Here is a 22180-nt window from a genome sequence, read left to right as displayed (position 1 = left end):
AAATAAGAAAAGGAAAAACATGGAAACAAAGTCTTTGTAAATAGGGAGGGGTGAAGGAGGTGAAGGGAGGGCAGGGGAATGGGGAAAAAATAAGAACCAAGATGCATCTCGTAAAGGTGCAAGATCCCAATGATGAATGTAACTGTACTGTATACCAAAAATGTACTAATAAACTAAATGGAAAAAAAAAAAAGAAAGACTAGTCTGAAGTCTCACAAAGACTTTGCATTTTCTTATCTTTCAGTTTCCTGATCTGTAAAATGAATATAGTCATGGAACCTATCTGATAGGGTTGCTGTAAGCATTAATGAAATGATATATACATAATAATTAAGATGGAACCTAACACACAAAGAACACTATAAATGTTATAGTTATTTAATTCTTTCTCAGACACTGCTTGCAATGACAATGCTCTTAAGTGAATGGCTACATGATATTTTCTCTTCCTTCCTTCTTCCCTCCCTCCCTCTCTCCCTCTCTCCCTCACTCCCTTCCTTCGGTCTCTTCTGGCATTTATTCCATTGACTTCCATGTATGAGGAGCCTGGTAGATAATGCTTGCTTTGATGTCCCTCCCCATGCCCTGGGCCTTTAGGTTCCTCCAAGTATCCCCTGACTTTGAAAGGCTCCCAAATATTCTGTTTCAGTCCTTGGGCTTTTCTTATGTCCCTGTGCCCTCACAATGTACACAAACTAACCTTTCTATGCTCCATTTTACTGGAGGTCCTACTATGAGTGATAGTGAATGAATAAATGAAACATCATTAGGAAATGGACAATTACTCAGCCGACATGATAAGATGTAAATAATTCATGAAAGAGGCCCTTAAGAAATGGGGCTCCAAGAGAAACCACCAGCAGTGTCAAGAGACAATCCACAGTGTGGGAAAAAGTTTTCACCAGCTGTCCCTCAGACAAAGGTCTACTATCATGAATCTATAAAGAACTTAAAAAGATCAGACCTCCCAAATTTAAAGACCCAATCTGAAAATGGGCATCTGAAATGAACAGACATTTCTCAGACAAAGAAGTAGAAATAGCAAATAAATACATGAAAAAATGTTCAACATCACTGGTCATTCGAGAGATGCAAATGAAAACAATGCTGAGATTTCACATCACTCCAGAAAGAATGGCTGCTATCATGAAATCAACCAATAACAAATGCTGGTGGGGCTGTGGGGAAAGAGGAACCCTGTTCCACTGCTGGTGGGAGTGTAGACTGGTGCAACCACTGTGGAAATCAGTAAGGAGATACCTCAAAGCACTAGGACTGGAAGTTCCATTTGACCCAGCTATTCCCTTGCTGGCTACCTTCCCCAAAGAATTAAAAGAATCATACAACAGTGATATATGTGCACCCATGTTCATAGCAGCACAGTTTGTAATAGCTAAAACTTGGAAGTAGCCCAAATGCCCATCAACTGGAGACTGGATAAAGAAAATGTGTTTTTTTTTCTAAAATGGAGTACTACTCAGCCATAAAAAATGAGAAATTAGAGACATTTATAGCTAAATGGATGCACATTGCGGCGATACTCTTAAGTGAAATAAACAAGACACACATGTGTAAATACCAAAATAGTCTGTCTAGTGTGAGAAACTGAAACTGTAACTAAGGACTAAAAGGTATAATAGATAATGTGAAATAGGAAGCAAAGGGGCAAAGGGGAGGGGGAAGTGGGAGGGGTAGGGGAAAGGAAAGAAGGGAATGGAATTAATATGAGAAAATGAAAAAAGGAAAGAAAGTCTTTGTAAATAGGGAGGGATGGAGGGGTTGAAGGGAGGGCAGGGAAAGGGGGAAAAAATAAGAACCAAGAGAGTATGTAAAGGTGTATAATTCCAGTGATGAATGTCATTATATTGTATACCTAAAATGTACCAATAAAAGACATCACTTCCATTTGAAAACCACGGCAAAAAAAAAAAAAAAGAAAAAAGAAAAAGAAACTGGACTCTAAAGGGGATTTTAGATTTTGTAAAGTTGGTGGTGAGTTCCTTTCCTTAGCTAGCCTCATGACAAAGCACCAAACTTTCTGCCTACATATTCCCTTCCAGTCACAGTCCAAACACACCATGGTCTAATAAGCAACCTAGAAATCAACCAGGTGGGTTTTCTTCCCACTATATTCCCTTAGTTTATCAAGGAACGTTTTATCAAGGAACTGGATTGTACTGTGAGAAACACTAGTTTATGTGACTAGTGTGTGAAACATGACTTCACACAACACTGTATTCACAGATACTTGGGCTGGACACAATATTAAGTGCTAGTCTGAATGGTGGGGGCACCATCCCTGTCCTCTTGGCATGAGAAAAAATAAAAGGAACACATCATGTTACTCCCAGCTCCAATTTAAATATCATCAAATTATTGTTATAACAATGAGAAACAATCATTTCTTTTAAATAATACTCTGGACCTCAATCATTAAACCAAAAAACACAGTAGCTATAACACAATTGGTATAGTTAGCATACTAATGAACTGAAATCCTCTAATTAGAAAATATCTGGACTGTCAAAATCCATCAAAATTCAATAGTGTGCAGATGGTTCTAGGTCCTATTTCATTAAAAATTTGAAAACAGTGACAGCAGATCCTTAACCCTTGAATAAGAACTGCTACTTAAGAAAACTGATACTGACTTAAGGAAAGCAATGAATGCTCCTTTTGTGTAAGAGAAAAAAATTATGAAATATGTTTGAAACAAAGTATTTTCTATGTCGAGATTAGCTGGTTAAAATTACTTTTACAAGGAGAAGAAAAGGAGAGTCCCTCAATTGTGTTAGGGAAAAGAGTTGGAAAAGAGAAGAGGGTTTTTTTTCCCTTCCAACAGAGGTTGAAATGATGGTAAAACTTGAAATCTGTTTCATTAGGATTCTGGAATGACGATGCATGGAAAAGAAAAATGTTAGAATTTCAACTTAACATTTATCTAATGTCTCCAATATATAAACCCAGGGTTAAATTTCAAATATTTCCAACTATTTACTATTTATTGCCACTTTGATCTTTCAGATCTCAAATGTAAGTTCCAAACTAACAGTTCCAAAGATTTTCTTTTAAATTATGAAAATGAATTAAATATATTGAAGAATATTAGAAAATTGACAACAGAGGGACAAAATAACTGTGATTATAATTTGATACATTTCTTTCAAATTTGTGTATCTAAACATAGGTCTGAATTGAAGTCATCCTATTATAATCAAGTACATTTTTTATTTTTTTCTTATTTTTTTCAAATATTTATATAATTTTCAGAACCACAATTTGATTTACAATAACTAAAATTCTGTGGAAATATGGGATTCTGTGGTAGAACTGTGTTCCAAGAGTCTGATGTGTAGGATGGCTGCAGAGACCTGGATCACTCAATGAATACGAAGAGTGAATACCAAGAAAAGAAACAGTACTTTCAAAGTCATTCAGGTGGGCTCTTGGTTCATATTTTCCATCTGCCATCTGTCCAAAGATATTTCTTACCATTTTCCTCCCATTGCCAAAGGTGATTCAATCTTCTGGGGCGGTTAAAACCTTTCTGGCTATTGTATAGAGTGCAGCTGCAGTTCTCAGTAAGCATCATGCTTGAAAGAGTAATTGTTGCACAGGCAGCAAAGGCCATGAATTCTTCATTTCCATTAGCTGAATGAGGTCAACCATTTTTCCACTTTGGTCTAGCATGGTGAATCCCAGGAGGAGGAGACAGTACATCTGTCCAGCTGGCAGGCTGCAAGGCGCTTCAACTTCACCAATGTGCTTTAAGCACTCTGAACTCTCATCATAAATGCTGGCTGAGAGATGTATCTTGCATTTTGTGTTAAGCCACTTTCTGAACACGAAATTACTAGAAAAAGTGTAAACATTTTAAAGATCCTTAACACATGTTGGAAGATTTTTTTTAATGTTTATTATGAATTTATACTGTTTCCAAGGCAACAATGTTACTCAAATCAGAAACCTGGGGTTCATCCAAAACTAGATGCTTCTCCTTGAAGGAAAGTCACCAATTCTATCTATTCTGGCTGATCTATATTACTGTGTGTCATTAGAATCTAAAAAAAGTCAAATTGGCATTCTGACTGAAATCATTTAAAGGCTTGCTCTATTTTGTTAGTTTAAATTTCTTAACTCATCCATAACTTCCCCTACTAACTCACCTACTTCACCTTCCACAAATCCCAAACCTTGTCCTTCAGCCTATCATTGCTAAGCCTTAGTTCTAGTTCTCACAGCCCTGTGCTTTTCCATGTTCTACAGTTAAACAGTTTTCTGAGAGACTAATAGAACATGTTATTAGTCTCTATGTCATGGCTCTTATTATGATGATCCTATATCCATAATAAGATATTATTATGCTAAGCACATTTTTTTCCCTCCTCATAAACAGTTCCTTTGACAGCAGGGATCACCTCCTAATCCTCTTTATATTCCCAATGTCTTCTTTGGTGCTTGGCACACTGTAAGTGCTGGGTTTATGTTTGTGGAAGGAATGGGACCCAGAGTTTATTCAGGCCGGGCTTCTGCCCTCTAGAGTTCATAATCTCAGAGGAGCCAGACAGGCTGTATTACCCTGTTTTTGTTGCTACAGTGAAGCAAAAAATAGCTGGGGCTCAGTAGCTTTATAAAGAAAGAGGTTTACTTAGCTCACAGTTCTGGAGATTCAAGGACATGACAGCAGTATTGCCTAGGCTTTAGAAAGAACCTTGTGGTAGATGGAGTCACAGTAATGGGAGGAAGAGATCACATCATCAAACAGGAAGCCAGATAGTGATTTAGGGGTTGGGCTCACTCTTGTAACAAATCGATCTCATGAGAACTCCGGGGTCCTGTGAGAGCTACCTTAATCCCTTTCCAAGGGTTGCCTCCAGATACCTAAGAACCTCCCAGCAGGCCCCACCTTTTAAGCTCCCCCCTCCTCTCACACTGCCACACAGGGACAAAGCTTCCAACACATGAGCCTTGGGTAACAAACTCAAACCACAGCACAGGCCAGAACAGCTCTGTCTATCTTGCTGTTCCACTTGCTGTAGTAAGTGCTACACTGGGTGGGCCCTGACCAGATCCCTGTTGCTGCAGGGTGCAGGCTTGTCTTTGGATCCTCCCTGAAAGGAGAGAGAATACAGCAAGGAGCACAATTAATACCAACACATGTGAGCATGCTGAGCAATCAATCAAGTCTCATATGTGGTCAGATTAAGGGATCAATTCAGAAAGACTGTGGCCTCTCAAAGAGGAATTTTTGAAGCAAATCTAATGTGATGACCAGTCAAGGAATCCTGCCCCTATGCTGAGTCAGAGTGGGAATAAGAGAGAAAGAGGAAAACCAGATTAAATATTTAATGACAGCATTTCAAATGATCGTAGTGTCTCATGCTTAGTTTTGGATATAAATTCTGGTTAAAGGGGTCAGGCATAAGTCCACAGTGTGTTTGTAAGTTTTCAAAGGTCATGCTCATGTGGCTTTATTATAGTAGATTTCTTCAGTTCACATAAACTCTGAAGACAGAGGCAATAATTTTTTTCAAAACACCTAATGGTGAAAGTTGAGTTGAGTGTAATGGCCTGAACTAAGTTTTTGGGAATGACGTACCCAGAAGGACATGGATTCATACTTATTAAAATTAAAACTAAAGATGAAAGCACAAAATTAGCCTCACAATCTGCTAAAAAATAATATAAAAGGAAAAATAATATAAAAGGAAAAAGAATAATAGGTTCTCTTGTAGATAAACTCTAGCAAATGTAGGAAAATTAGAGTCACAGATACAGTGGAACTAGAGCTTTCTTTCTGCAACAAGACAACACTTAACCCTAAAGGGAAACACATGCAGCACCTCCTAGAATATTCAGGTCTGCTTCTACTGTGTTCAGTCTGTGGGTGACAACGTGAACGGCTCAGCCAACAACTTCAAAGTCACTTGTAACCTCCGAGGCGTAAGAAGTACTTGAACAGACCAGACAGATTTAATAACCGAAGACTGAAATTTAAAGTCCTATTTCCATCTTTCATTTCCTTAATTATTCGCGAAACATAATTTTCCATACTAGGGTTATTTATTAAAAATGGCAATAAATTGGAAATGCTGTTTCAGTGTCACTAAATGAATAATCAGTTAAGTACAAACTCAGTGGCGGATGTAAATAAGCTTACTTAATAAAAAGCAGAATGAATTATAATATTCTTGATCAGTCTGTGATATAATTGAGTTAAAAAAAATCAGAAGTATATTTTCCCACAGCATTTTTCAATATGCTGAACTTCACAAAAATTTAATAAGTCAGCTTTTTAGTAATTTCTTATTATTTCCATAATGATTTCCAATCTATTGACCCCATCTATCATCTGTGTTGGGGATTAAACCTGGGGCCTTACACATGCTAGGCAAGCACTCTACCACTGAGCAATATCCCCTGCTCCATAATATGAACGAGAGTCTACTAAATTATCTTTAAAGCCAAATGGCTTCCTCTCCTGGAATAGCAGTGATTGTGCAAAGACCCTAAGCCATGCTGTTCCCCTGTGTGACTAAAAGCCCACCTCTATGTGCAGCAGGCTGGGGTTATGAGGACAGTCTGTTTTGAGGAAACTGTATCATATAATCTAGGAAACCCAGGACTTTAATTTTCCCTAGAACTGTGGTAAGAAAAATCCAAAGACCATCTACAAAAATAAATCAGTAAGTAGATTTGCTCAACTAAAAGTTAGCAATTGAACTGGCAAGCAAAAGGTGGGGACTCTGAAATATTTATATAAATTCATTCATTCACATACTCATGCATTTGCACATTCCTACTACTTCTTACAGAGTCCCTTCCATGTGCCACGTAGAAAACTGGCTCTATAATCTAATGTGAGAGGTCAACAAAACAATTTCAATCCAGTCTGGATTATGCTAGTCAACTAACCTAAACAAAGCAAAATCTCTACCTAAGTCTTAGCCAAACCCCAGTTTTTTAAAGAACTAATTAATCTTCAAAAAATTTAACTTATGTCAGAAACATCCTTTAAAGACTGATATTTAGCTTGATTGCACCATTTCAGAACAGCTAGTTAATCAGTCTACTGAACTAACAATGGACATAACTAAAGGTAGATAAGCAATAGAAAAAGAAATTCCTGTGGAATAGGTATCTTTTTCACCAATAACAAGGCTCACTGAATACAACCAAAAAAGTTAAAATTAAAATACATGAGGCCAGAGGACAATTGAATACCGACTGTTAGCCTACACAAAGAGGGAAAACCTCCCAAATCTTTAAGATATGCCCAGGTCAGACTATTTAAATATGTTTAACTCCCTGAGCTGTTTCTTCATCTGTAAATCAGAGATTACAGTAGTATATTCTATTGTGTTTTACATAGATTAATGAAATGCACACTGTTACTGAGATACACTAAGTCTATACATGTTAATCTTTCTATCATTTTGATGTTATCAACTTGATTCTTGTCATATGCTTGTTTTATCTTGTGAAGTCTTTTGGTTTTTGTAAGTACTGATAAAACAGTATATTCACACCAACTTTCAAATCCAAATGTTGTAGCTAGTCAATTCAATGTGCAATCATACTTTGGTAATCAACTGCTCCAAATCACACCAAATTTGGTGATTTTGTTCCAGTATTCATCATTTGTTTGGTACTCTGACAAACAAGCTAGAACTGCCAGTGTAGACAGACTTGTGACTCATCATTACCCTCTCAGCCAAAACAATTTGATGGTACTCATCGTTTGAGACTTGTCATGTCCCCTAGAACCAATTAACAAGTACCAAGGCACCCCTGTGTAAGTAAAAACTTATATTTTGGAACACTTAACAGAGGTCTCTATCAAGGAGGATAAAACCCATTCCAGAAAATATTACAAAGGTACAGCAAAGCAGAACTCTAATTCTTGAGACCCCTTGCTGATGTCAGACTGCACAGTTGTTAGTAGGTCAGTCTGGGGATAGTAAAAGCCTGCTGCCTTAGGTCCCACCAATTGTTCTTAATTCCTGTACCCTAGAGAGTTAGCATGCCAATGCTATCAGATTTGTGTCCTAGCTAAGACTACTTTCTCTGTACTAAATAGTCCCAATGTCTTTACTGTTTCCAACAAGATACAGTTTAAAGAAGTCAGAGTGAATTCTCCTTGCCTCCTAGACAACTGTTCATTGTGTTGCACCAGTGGTATTAAGTACACCTTCTTTATATTTTAAAGGGAGGAAGTTAACACCTTAAAAAGATTAGAAGGCTACATACACTTCTTAGTGACTTTCAGTCGCTTGCATTTGCCCCGTTTTATGGAGTCAGTCCAAACAAACTCATCTCTGTGTAGTTATTATAAGCCCAAGAATCTCAGAATTATGATTAGACTTTTTTCCCTCAATAGGTTAAAGAGCCATCAGCAAAAAGAGTAGAAGATTTAAGAAAATCTGATTCGGATGAACTAAATAGCAATATTCAAGCATTTTATAAAACAATAAAAATTAATTCATTCCATTCATCCTTAATCTGCATGGATGAGAACTTTTTAAAAAGACCAATATCATTTCAAGTATAGAATTAAGGTTTGGCCTTAACTCACATGACAGAGTAAATAGCACTACACAGATTACTAATTCAACAGCTTCTTCAGTAGGTTCCCCAAGGCAAGTTTCTTCCCATTCTAATTTACTCCTAACAGTGCTTTCAAAGAACAAAACCAGTTATGTCATTCATATCTCTGCTTAAACATCTCTTTTAGCATTCTTAGTTACCTAGATGTCACAGACCAATTCCTTAAACAGATTCTTGTTATTCCCACAACCTTTCTTTGTAGAACTCAGACAGCTCTTTCCTACAATATACCCTTCACTATGTTACAGGTTACATGCCTAACCCTAGCTAGCTATTTAACAGATGTGAATGTGTGGTCCAGCCAAAGTGGCCTAATACACCTTTACAACTCCACTATTTGGGGCCACAAGAGTCCCATCTACCATTCTGTTCCCCTAGATTCATTTCCTACATATGTACTAGGGTTGATCAGAAGTCTAGGGTCTTGTGTTGCTGGTCTCTCTCTATAAGACAATATACTTTGCCCAATTCCCCTATAAAATCTCACCAAGTTTGAACTTGACCAAATGTCACTCTGAACATTTCCCTAGGCAGAATGCCTTGCTCAGTCCTCTGCACTTTCATGGTCTTGGGTTCCAACTCTGTAAGAGTGGTTTCCAATTTATAATGTAATTCTGACGTCTACATTTCCTTCACTAACTAGATTCTAAGCTTCTGTGGGTTATCAGTTGAAGATTTGTGTCTTACTTTTGTGACCCTGCCACCCACCACTGTGCCTGTTACAAAAATGCGAGCTACAAAAGTTTGTTGAATGAAAAATAAAATAGAATGTCTATGCTATTTTGGAAAAGAAAACAGATTTTAGTAGTTAAGAGTTCAGAAAAAATGAGAAGAGAAGTAAAAGTTACAATGAATTTGTCATGGCTGTTCAGTAGAATTAGACCTTGTTGAGTAGTAAATTCAATTATTTTATGAGACATTTGCATTCTCCATCTTTAAAGACAGATAAAAAATTTATGGATGCATTTATTAAAAGCCAATACACTAGCCAAGTACAGTTCTACATCTTCACTTTAAACCATTAAAGTTTAAACAGTAAATATAATACATGTATTTCATTTGCTATTAATTATCAAACATTACTAGGTTTCCTCAATCTACACAGTTCACATATTCAGTTCAAAATCTTTTCTTTTTATAGGTTTCTAGGTTGATCTGACAAAGTAATTAGCTGATAAAATGTATCATTTTTACTTAACTGCTTTTCTAATAATAAGAATTTATTTTTGCCTGTGATTGAAACATAAAAAGTACTAAAATAAGCCTGACAGCCATATTCAGTATCTGTTCTGATCCTCTCCTTCAAAGGAGGATTACTAGTAGAACCACTTCTGAGCTCTCTTTTTTGGAAAATAGTTTGCACATTACGGTGTTGCTTAAATCTGGCCCTGTTGATATTGGATCTTGTTGAAATACCCTGAAATTTCTATTATGTGGATGCCACTCGTCTCTGGTTTCTAAACAGATGGATTTATTCATATTCTTTATTCACTACTTATTTAATAAATACTTGCTGAGACCTACTTGCCAGTCACTGTGTCAATGAAGCACAAAGATATTTCCTCTCAGGACCTTACATTGGAATTGAGGGGAGTCAGAAAATGAACAAATAAGTAAATATATAAGTGCTGTAGAGAAAAAGTTGTGGGTAGGAAGTGGGGTGTGGACTTTCCTCTAAGTGAAGTGGAAGCCATTAGAGGGTTTCAACAAGGAATGAAGAGATCTACTTGAAATTAAAAGGATTGTTCTAGTTTTTCCTATGTATGTACCTGGTCATTTCATAGATAATTTGGGAGGTAAAGTAGGTGGAGCCTGTGTACAGGCTGCTATTGTGCTCAGAAGTCCCCTGTTTTATACCTTTTCATGTTAATCATACTACTGAAATTTCAAAGTGTAATTATCAACTGGACCTGGCAAATAGTTTGGGAATGGATTATTTAATGGAAGTTTTTCTACTTTTTTACACTGAATGATGAGGATCAATATTTTTTCTTTATTTTAATTTATAATAAATGTCTTATTGTGTGTCTTTAATTTTTTTTTTTTTAATTTTAAGTCAGATTCTCACTAAGTTGCTAAGTTGCCCAGGCTGGCCTTGAACTTGAGATCCTGGCTCAGCCTTCCACAGTACTGGAATTACATACCTGTACCACCACATCCAACATGTTTGTCTTCTTATGCAATATGTTCATGTACAAAAATCAGAAGTTACAGATAAACAAACACAAGAAAATATAAGTGACTTAGAGCTATCCATTTAAAATAATTTATACTTTTAGATGCCTTTATGCAGAAATAAGTTTTCAAGTGCTTTTTGATAAATATTTTTAATGTAATTATAGGTTCAACTATGAGGCTTGGTGCCAAAGTATCATGCTACATGACAAAAGATTCAACTTAACTGACATCAATTGGCTTTATTATTGTGATAGCAAGTTTTCAAGGAGAGAGACATGTATTATCTCTTAATATTCTATTTATGAGACTTTGGTAAAACTTCTGAACAGGTGGTAAAAGCTCTTATGTAATAACTCACCTTCTAAATTAACAGCCAGGCCAATCATACATATTGTATTGTTAGTAAGCGATAAAGGCAAAAATGTAAATCCAAGAAGAACAGTACCAACTACTGCTACTCTCTGTCAGCCATCCTGGTATGCGATTTCTACAAACAAAAATATTTTCTCAACTTCTTCAAAAAAAGAATTATATCATAATAAGAAATGGTAGTTTGGTGTGATTTATTTAAAGAAAAACAAACTAGCCATAATGTTGGTAAAACTCAAGACAACCAGCTAGTAGTGTTAGCCTGAGCTACTCTTACTTATTTATCCAGGCCTATCAATAATTAAGCTATCCATCAAGGCCTCTAGAATACCATTTAATTCTTCTGCTACATTGCACTAAAAAGCTTTGAAAAAGTTCTTCTTGTTATATTATTTACCACTGTTCCATAAGTATACGAAATCATATTTGGCAGTACTCTGCTACAGTCCATTTATTTCTCAGGAAATATATTAGTCATTGGCAAATCATAGCCATGAGCATCATTACTCTAGAAAGGTAAAAGATAAGAATTTTATCCAAGACATGAAATTCTAAGGTCATCCTTTGGCCCAAAAATTCTACTTCAAGAAAAATAACATAAGAAATTTATCATTGATATGTGAAACTTAAACGCAATAACACAGAAAATAACATGGGACCACACAGACAGCGAAGCACTATGCAGGCATGAAGTATTCTATTCTAAAAGATTACTTCCAGGAATGAGAGATGTTTATAATATTTTACATTAAAAGGACAGGTTCCCTTGATATATGTGATGATATTACAATTTTATAAAGAATGTATGTCCAGCCCAGAGGAAAGGGCTTCTGGGCCGCTATCTGTCCCGCCGCTCCCGGCCCAGAGGAAGGGGCTTCTGAGGCGCTGTCCCACCTCTCCCAGCTCAGAGGAGGGGAGCCACGCAGGCGCCAACAGCACCGCCCCCCCCCCCGGTTGAAATGAGAAGACACGTAAATAAGTCTCAAAACCAGACTTCCAGATCACCTACAGCAACCCCAAAGGGAAATGAGATGGAACACTGATACTCAACCACTTGGACCCACTGAACTGGCAACAAAAGAGGATCTGGAAAAAATGAAATCAGAAATAATTTCTCAGATAACAGCAGAGATTGTGCTCGTAAAGCACATATGTATATATGTGTTTATACCATACATATGTGTATACATATAATTATTGAAAAGATAAGAGTCCAATACATTACCAGTAGATAGTGTTATTATGGGGAATTCTTCTTCTTTTTTTATATTTTTAATGCTTTCTTAATTTCTACAATGAATATACATTTTATGTTTTATAGAGAATATATATTTTTATACTAAAAAAGACTCCTCCTATGGATATACAGATTGGTAGTTTTCAATGTTTTAACATTTATGGACTTTTTTCAAAACAGGGTCAGAGTCTTAGAGATCAGAAGTTGATTGATATCTTTTATTTAACTTTGGTTGAAGCATCTATTTGTATATTAACTTATTTTAAAAGGTCTATTTGATTTCTTTCTTTCTTTTTTTTTGGTACCGGGGATCGAACTTGGGTCTTTGTGCTTGCACAGCAGGCGGCAAAACCACTGAGCTAAATCCCCAGCCCTAAAAGGTCTGTTTGAAAGCAAAACTTTATTCCCTATAAAGTATCTTTCTTTTTTGCATATTGAGGTATTTAAATAGAATACAGCTGTCTGATAAAAATGACTTTGAATCTTACTAGTAATCTCTGCTTCCTTTCAATTTAAGCCACACAATCAGAAATACCAATAGTGGGTTATTTTAATTCCTTTGTATCTGTATCTGATATCTTACGCATTTATGCCAAAGAAAGGTTATTCTCCACTGTTTTGAGTCCCTGTCTACAATGTGGATAATTGGTAGATTTTGCTGTCTCATCCCAGGAATACATTTCTTCAGGATTTTCTTAAGAAATGACAGGACCAAGAATGACTGTGTCCTATTTCTCAGAAGTTTCTGACCCTCGCCACAGAGTGACATCTCCAATTATCACCCAAAAATACCAAGTGTCCAGAGTAGCTATGAACTGCCTGAAACATGGGCAAAGACAAAAATATGTATTAGCCAGTCTGGCACTGCCACTTATATTCCTGAGCATTTCTTTCCTCATCTCCCAAAGGTGAATTATAATCCCTGTTCATTCATTCACAGCTGTGAGGACGTGTAAGCTAAAGTAGAGATGCAGAGCCCAGTATTTTGTACACAGTTAAAAATCTACAATTGGCAGCTTACATATATTGTTACTATTGGTTAAGAAACAAAATAAATTATCCTGGCACATATATTTATGCACAACAAGGAAAGATAAAAATATATTAATAATTTGAAAACAATTCATGGAAAAATGACAGCTTTCTAGATAATTTAAAACAAGGACAATTTAATATATTCAAATGCCACCATATTATGGTACTCCCTCTACACTACATACTTCTACTAACATTCTTAAAATCAGTAAATAATATCTTGTGGGTAGGTACTTCAATAAAATAACTGTAAACTGGCAACTGTAATTGCTGACATTAATTACATTTTTATGTGTAGCATATGAACTGCATGTTTTCTGACTGCACCACCCAACCAGATGCAGAACACTTTCTTTCAGTATGAGTAATGGAAAGATGGAAGCAAAAATCTCGGGGCTACAGGAGGCAGGATTGAGAACAGGGCAAGAGGCACAACACTAGCCTTTGTTCTTTGGGAAAAAAGAGATCCTTGATAATGAGACAAACCTTTATGTACAAGGAGTCCCCAAACTCTGATCTCCCCCTAAAATGGCAAAGCAGAGCTTAAGAGGATAGAAAGAGTCCTCTCCTGTTGGTGTTTGCATTGTGCATATCTACCGGAGGATCTGGAGTGAAGTAACTCTCCTCACTGAATCAGTAAAGAAATCAATGGGGCCTCAAACCTAAGACTCTCTGTGTGAAATGGATGTTGGGGACCTGAGAGGCATGGGGTATTAACCAACACAGGCTTTCACTTGGTTCAGTCAGCTTTTAAATATGCAACATCATAATAAGTGATAAATAAAATGTGATGATCTGAATGTATTTACCAAAGCTGTGCATATAGTCTCCTTAGAATGAGGACACATTATTTAACATGTGATTAATGCATAATCCCACATTATATAATTATTGTAGGTGTATGGAATAAATGATTACACTACCGATGATAAGAAAAATACTAGCTAAAAATTTACTTGGGATTTAAGTCCAGATATGGGCTCAGTTGCTTTCCAAACATGATTCATCAATCTCCCATACAACTATGTGGAATAAGCTACTATACACACTTTATAGATGTAGAAATTGAGGCATCAGAGGTTCAAAAATACTGCCAAGTCCATATAGCTTGTGGATACAACAATCAAGAAGATACTTGCAGGAATACTTAATTTCGTGCACAGTGCTAGGAAACAGCTCCAAGACCATAGTTTTAATCACATCAGAATCAAATATAGGTGCCTCAGCAAAGTCGAAATTTATACCCAAAACAGCTGATTTCAGATCCTAAAAGCTGAATCACTATTAGTCTCATAACTGGTTACATTTAATACTTTAAAAATCTAGATCTGGGCCAGAGATTTAACTCAGTGGTTTCACTGCCTGTTGTGCAAGCGCAAGGACCCAAGTTCTATCCCCAGTACCAAAGAAGAAAAAAATCTAGATCTGAAATAATCAATATTTGAATAATTGAATATTTTTTAAAAGTTTCACTTTTTCTGCCTGTTAAGAGCTGTCTTTTTCTTTTCTTCTCCCCTTTTTGTCTTTTTGAGACAGTCTCATTATGTACCTTGAACTGACTTTCCAGCCCAGGCTGGCCTTGAACTCGAGGCAATCCTCCTGCCTCAGTCTCCTGAATGCTAGGATTACAGAGGTGCACCACTTCACCAGGCCTACCTGTTAAAAGCTTTTTGACATGCTGATGCAACCATAACTGATGCAATTAAAACCATAGTCTTGAAGCTGTTTCCTAACACTATGCATGAAATTACCTATTCCTACAAGTGTCTTCTTTATTATTGTATCTATTTGAACACAAAGAGTCCTGAAATTACCTGCTCTACACTCCTTATCTGACAAAATAGGTAAAAGGATTCTCTGTTGTTGACTAAATCAAATAAAATGCAGCTGTTTAAGAAGCCAAACTACCCAGCAGTCAGCATCTATGCAGATCTCCCTATATACATGGGGAAAAATCAGGAAGTCTCAAAATCCATTCTAAGAAAGATAAGCATTATGCCCAGAAAGGACTCCAAAACAGTTGCAAAGAACACTTTAGCAGAATTCTGGTGATTTCTTCCCATTTTGATAGAAAATAGGGTTCTACCCTAGAATCATACAATGGAAGAAGAACTGAAGAAGTAGAAAGTTGAGGAGGGGAGGGGAGGGGAGGGGAGGAGAGCATGGCAGGCAAACAAGCATAGAGATTATTTTTGCTTTCTAATGTAAAGGGACCTGAAATTCTTTGGATTTGAAAGATACAAATCCTGCCTTCCTTTTCATTCAGATGACAGATGTGTTCCAGGTTGATCTGGCTCCTCAATAAGCTCTGGTCTTTTCCATTTCAGTCCCATCTCTCTTGTTCTTTCTTTTCCCCACAATAACAGAAGGGTGAGGTACGCACAGTCTTCTGTAGTCTCGAGTAAGGTAGAATTTGGTGTCTGTGGTTGTAAACACTGCTAGCTTTCAACTGGTCAGCATCAGCTCAGAGAGAGAAGGCTGTTCAGGAAGCATGGAACATTCCCCCCACTAAATGCCAAAGTAAGCAGGAATTCACTGTAAATTCTTTGAATCTCAGAAAATCTGGTTAAGTAGAGAATGCTAGGTAATAAACAAGCAGATGTATCTGTCTGTGTATTTACTGTGAATTTCACAGAACCCTATTCCAGAGCCAGGAACACATTCCCCCAACTACTGGGAATATCTGCTGCTGGCTGCTAAAACTCAGAGCTGATCCCACTCTGGGAATTACCCCTGGGAACTACCCTCCACCAAAGGGAGCTGCCTTATCCCAGGATTACTTATCCTTCCCCCAGAGCAGCCTAAATCCCATGGCTGAAAAGAGCTGGGCATATCTCCTTGCCAGGATATGAGAAACTCCAAAGACTATCCCGGCCCCAGGGTTCCCACATGTGTAGTTTCCCCCTCTGTCCAATCTTGCCTTGTTCACCCCCTTCAAGAGTACAGAGCATTTGTGTGAATCTCCCATCTCCCACAATCACAAAGCAAGTAAACAGAGAAGCTGGAATTCAAGTCCAAATTCATTTGACTCTGAGTCCTAGATTGCTATTAACTTTACCAAGCCCTTGATTTATACAAATCCTTGCATCTCCACAAGATGTATAAAGTCCCTTCTTATTTGACCTTTTTCCCCCCTCACATCCCATCACTCACTCCCATGCAGTCCCTGCTCCTATCACATGAAACACTTTCCTTTTCCTGAACACAAGCTTCGGCTTTCCTTGGAGAGCTCCTTGTCCTTGTCTACCTGATGAATGCCTCCTCCTAAAAGCCTCATGTCAAGTGTTCCCTCTTGTGTGAAGCATTTCCTGACCCCTAGGTGAAGTAAACTCCCCAGCCTTCGGGCTCCCACAGCGCCTGTGCATCTCGTTAGCATGACAAATCTTAATTATTCTAATGAGCTCCTCTCAAGCAGGGACATGTCTTTTAACTCTGCTTTGCCAGCCAGACATTTAAAGATGTTTTGTTAAATGGATAAATACATGATCTCTACTGAGGTGCTGGTCCTAGAGGCCCAGGCTGAATCACTGCCAGCACCCTCAGGACTAGGAAGCATAATTCAGGGCCAAAATTGAATTGCCTGCAACCTTCTTATGCACAAGGACTGGTTTTTCTTTATCTTTGTGGCCTTGTGGATACCTAACATTACCATCTCCTGCTCATGGGAGATGCCTGGAAACAATGGCTGAAACAAACAAGGTCACTGCTGAAAGGGCTGATGTGCAAGTAAGTCACTTCACCTTCACATTTCAGTTTAAACTATTATTAAAACAATCTCTACTGTTTAAGATAAATGGACATTTCGTTACCTATTCTCTTCTTAATTAATATACTCCTTGGTTCCAGTTTTAAAATTATCCTTTGTCCAAAACACTTTTTTTTCCCTATTTTAACTGAGTATCAGATCACTTAGAGCTTGTTAAATTCCATTTCTAGGTCAGAAATCAAATCTAATGTGGATACATCAAACACAACTAAGAAGTTTTCCAGCTGGCCTGCTTAACACTACGCCTTTGTTTTAAAGGGGCCCTTTGAAATATAAATATATCATTAATCTACAAAGTGGATCCCCACCCCTCTCTGAAACAAATCATTACTTACTGAAGAGAGGCACAGGTATAATGTAGACACTAAACACTATCAGTACAAAACTGAAAGGGTCACGGGAGACTCTTGTCCTATAAACACAAAAACTGAAAGCCAGTCTCACCAGGCAAGTAGCTTCATTCTCTGGACAGGAAATAGCCCAATTTTTTTATTACTCTCTACAAAAATGTCCAAGCAACAAAAATTTGTTGAGAGTTGGCTACAGCTATTAATGATGATAAGAAGCCTTAAAAGCCCAGTTCTCTTTTGTTTTGCTCTGATTTGCCCCGCACCCCCAGCTCTTTTTTAATGGGTTTGAGAAGGAGGGAACTCTCTGGTGTGTAAGAAACTGAATTTTCTGTGCCCTGTGTGTTTTTTCCCCCTTCACATCATTCTCTCACAGCCTCTGCTGCTGGTCTAGAGGGATGAAGAAAAAGCTGTGATAACATTTTCCTGAGAGAGCAGCAGCACATGTAGTAATCTTGTTCTTCACAAGTCTGGTCATGTGTGAGCCCAAAAGACAGAATCTGAGGCTTTTCTTCTTCCCTTTCATGTTGCATCAGTGCAGTTAGTCAGTTCCTAGGGACCAACGCACAACTCGCTGGCCCATCTTTTTAAAAAATTTGCACACATTATTCAGGTCACAGATTCAGTAATTAACTGAATATAAGTCCCTTTAGCATGCAATAATAGATCATAATAATAGATCATACTATGTATACATTTTATATACACCTTTGTACTCATACTCACATAAGTATGCTTGTTTGGGCTTAACATTTTATGCTGTATCTTAAAAATATTCACTCCTTTAAAAGTTTTTCAGGCACTGTTCTCAGTCTTGGTGATAGTCAAAGAGGTTATCAGATAGCCTATGCTGTCAGGGTTTACAGATTGTACCTTTTTAAACATCCTGGTGGAATCCTCGCTTATCTGCATGAACCGCATGATCACATTGTTCAGATAGATGTCACTCAAGGTAGCATGGTCTTTGCTCTCTCGCCTCACTTGGTTCAGGAGCAAATACCAGCAGTTCACTGGAGACAACAGGTTCTGGTCTTTCCTGAGAAGTGAAGAAGGGAAGAATTACATCCAGTTCAAAGATGCCCCAAACAGCTGAGTGAAGTCACTCACGCAAGCTGGGAGCCACAACAGATGGGTCCTGTCACTATTCTTTCTTTCTGCTCTGAGGGTTCCTTAGACCAAGACACTTGGTAGCCAGTGTAGCAGTCTCCCAGTCTACGCATAGCACACAGTGAACAATTCACCAGTGGAAGGAAATACTTGGAGCAGAACACCAGTGTTAACCTGCACGCCTGGCAAGGGCTCAGGACTAACATACATAGCGGTCGGGCAGCCTTTCAGCTGTAAACTCCTCATTGCAGAGAACAATTTATGTTTATAAAAATCTATTGATTCCCATCGCAGACAGGCTTTGGTTTGTCACTGCACACAATGTCTGCTTTGACTGTTTAGTCAACTGCTGGAAAAGAAATTTAGCTAGGGCCGGGGATTTAGCTCAGTGGTTCTGCCAACTGCCTCACAAACACAAGGTCCCGAGTTCGATCTCCAGTACAAAAAAGAAAGAAAGAAAGAAATTTAGCTAGTTTTGCTTTCCATGGAAAATAAACTTGATGGTTATTTATTAATTCCCTGATACATAATCTCCAGCCTCACAAAAAGTGTTTCCAGTAACCAGAACTTCATAGTATTGTCTCAAGGCTGATGAATAGAACCAAGAAGTTTGCTGGCTTGTGACTTGTCTCTTTCTGTACTGAAACCCACTGAGCTATTTCAGATTTGTAACTGGCCATTATTTTATTTTAGAGAATAAAGTTAAAAATGACTATGAACTACACAAAAAAAGATGGTTTAAAAATCTCAAAGAAAAACTGCAAGTGAAAATAGTGAGCAATTGGGATGTTACTGCTTTACAAAACAATTTTATTTGTTTAAAAGCACACTGTAAAATTGCAAAATGGCACAAAATGTTTATCGTAACTCAAGGACACAAGTACCATTTAATTAGATGTATTATTTTCCTATTTATGATCACAGATAATCCTAAATATTAATTCAGTTAGTAAAAAATGATTAAGTCAGGTTTTTCTGCCACTGTCTCTCAGATTTTGGATTTAATATTTCATCCAGTCAAAACCCTCTGGAAGAAACAGGAAGCAGAGGACAGAAGCAGAAATGGGCCTGGAGAAAAAATATCCAACAAATGTCTTGGCACTAGACTACCCTAGGGCAGCCCCTCACTTCCCATGACACAGGGAGAGTTATAGCCTCCTCTAAGGACTCCCCTTTTTCCTCAAGACCATCAGGAAAGGAGCAAGGGTTCTATGGCAGGTAAATAGAGCTTTTCTACTGATGTTCTTTATCTATCCAGCCTCAGGGTAAAGGTCTCCTGATTTATAAAAACTTTTATGTATATCTTTTATATTGAAGCAACTCAAATTCTTTGAGAATATTTTATTTTTCTTTGTATTTCCAGTGTCCTGTCCCATTGTAAGAATGAGTATTATTTCATAAATGTATTACTGCCATATTACTACTAGTATCAGTAATCATAATAACTTCAATAATAATGATACTAGCAGCTACCATACACAAAGTGAGAAATAGAATGCAGGCCAAGATCGCAGATGCTGGAGCTATTCCAAGTTCTTGCCCCAGCTACCACTTACTAGCTATTCAGTCATGGACAAATAATTTTAACTTCTCTGTGCCTCTGTGTTACTTTGCAGAATGGGAAAATAATAGGACTTATCTCATAATATTATTATGAGAATAATTTGAGTTAATATATATTTTTAAATGCTTACAGTAATGGTGAAGGCATACAGTCTGTGCTATATAAAGTTAGTTATTTTTATTCAGAAGTTGATCTAAGAAGTTGACATTAATTCTACTTAATCCTTACCACTACCATGTAAGGCAGAGATTCTTTGTGTCCTTTCCATGAATGAGAGAACTAAAGCTTAGCAAGGCACGGGGATTTGATAAAGGCCAAAGCTAGTGTCAAAGTGAGTCTTTGTGTTCAGGGAGCCTGATCTAAGCCTTGGTCTTTCCACTATTTGGTGGCAATGTTAGGCCAAAGATTGTTCTGCACAATAGGCAAGCATTGCATAAGAGCAGACTCCAGAGTCCAGCTTGCATGACTGGTAATATTGCCATGCCAAAGACTGAGCACTTGCGGGGAGGGGTGGCCGTGCCCAACATCAGCTATAAAGCATAGCAAGGACTTTTGATATTCCTCCCTTAATGGTCATAAATTTTACTTGTTAGGAAATAAGTAAAGGACAGGGTATGAAACTTAACCAAAGATATAGTGGAGACACTATTAAATGGCTGACTCTTTGATAAAACCTGTTTGGTTTTTTTTACTCCTGGCTTATCCTTTCCCTAGACTTATCATTCATTTCATCATCATTCTCAAATTCAATAATAAACTTACTCAGATCAAATAAAAGGTTAAGCTGCTTATCTTTTGAAGAAAACTATCAAATAAAACTGGAGAAACAGAAAGTGGCCTCTAATTCACTAAGAGAACAGATTATGGAGCAAGGGCCCACTCATATTTTCAGTTCAAAACTAATTACTAATTACATATACAGAAGAAAATGCTCAAACATATTTGTTGAATAGATGAGTGGGCTATCTTCTTATTTGCAACTGTTCTTTAAAAAGGACAGTTACTATAAATGTGAATATAGTACTGGCTCCAGTCTCCTTTTTCCAGCCTCAGTCTCTGCATGTACATTAGACATTTGGTCACTCTGGGAATCATCACTAAGATTTCTATGGTGCACAAAAATCAGAGGTTAAACTCATCCACAAAAGAAGAAAGGGAAGAAAAGAAAAATGTGTTCCTTATCTAGAATACTTTTGCACTTGTTTCTGCCAAAGAACTCCACCTTATTTATCACAGTAGCTTTGTAGTATAGTTGCAGGTTGGGGATTGTGATAACCCCTGCCATGTCTCTGTTACCTAGAATTGCTTTTGCTATTCTGGGTCTCTTCTTGCTCCAAATGAATTTTTGGATCGTTTTCTCGAGGTCTATGAAGTATGCTGCTGGGATCTCAACTGGAATTGCATTAAATCTATATAGCAGTTTTGGAAGTATGGCCATTTTCACTATATTAATCCTTCCTACCCAGGAGCAGGGGATGTCTGTCCATTTTCTGATATCATTTTCAATCTCTCTTTTCAGAGTGCTATAGTTTTCAGAGAAGAGGTCTTTGATTTCTTTCGTTAGGTTGATTCCTAGGTATTTCAGTGTTTTTGGATGCTATTGTGAAAGGAATTATTTGCCCTATTTCTCTCTCAGTGAGTCTGTCATTCGTGCAGAGGAAAGCTATTGATTTTTGTGTGTTGACCTTGTAACCAGCTACTTGACTGAATTTGGTTATTAAGTCTAGAAGACTTTTGGTGGAGTTTTTGGTGTCTTCTATATAGAGTATCATGTCATCTGCAAATAATGACAATTTGACTTCTTCATTTCCTATCTTTATTCCTTTTATTTCTTTCTCTTGTCTAATTGCCGTGGCTAATGTTTCCAGAACTATATTGAACAAGAGTGGTGATGGTGGACATCCTTGCCTTGTTCCTGATTTTAGTGTGAAGGCTTTCAGTTTTTGACCATTTAGTATGATATTGGCTGT

General features: G+C 37.4%; 1 protein-coding gene across 7 annotated transcripts in view; it reads right to left on the bottom strand.

The window, feature by feature from the left end:
* The window catches only part of Srgap1 (SLIT-ROBO Rho GTPase activating protein 1), a 308189-nt gene that overhangs the window by 133409 nt on the left and 152600 nt on the right, over nucleotides 1–22180 (bottom strand). For all 7 annotated transcript variants that reach the window (XM_004861126.4, XM_004861127.4, XM_013078301.3 and 4 more), the window contains one exon: nucleotides 18413–18575. In XM_004861126.4, the coding sequence (XP_004861183.1) occupies nucleotides 18413–18575 (163 nt within the window). The remainder of the gene's footprint in view (nucleotides 1–18412; nucleotides 18576–22180) is intronic.

Source organism: Heterocephalus glaber, unplaced genomic scaffold (assembly GCF_053883595.1).
Source record: "Heterocephalus glaber isolate CG9 unplaced genomic scaffold, H.glaber_assembly_v1.0 deba00001569, whole genome shotgun sequence".
In the NCBI taxonomy this organism is placed as follows: domain Eukaryota; kingdom Metazoa; phylum Chordata; class Mammalia; order Rodentia; family Bathyergidae; genus Heterocephalus; species Heterocephalus glaber.
Note: the sequence above shows the minus strand (reverse complement) of the source record. Positions and strands in the feature narration are given on the sequence as shown.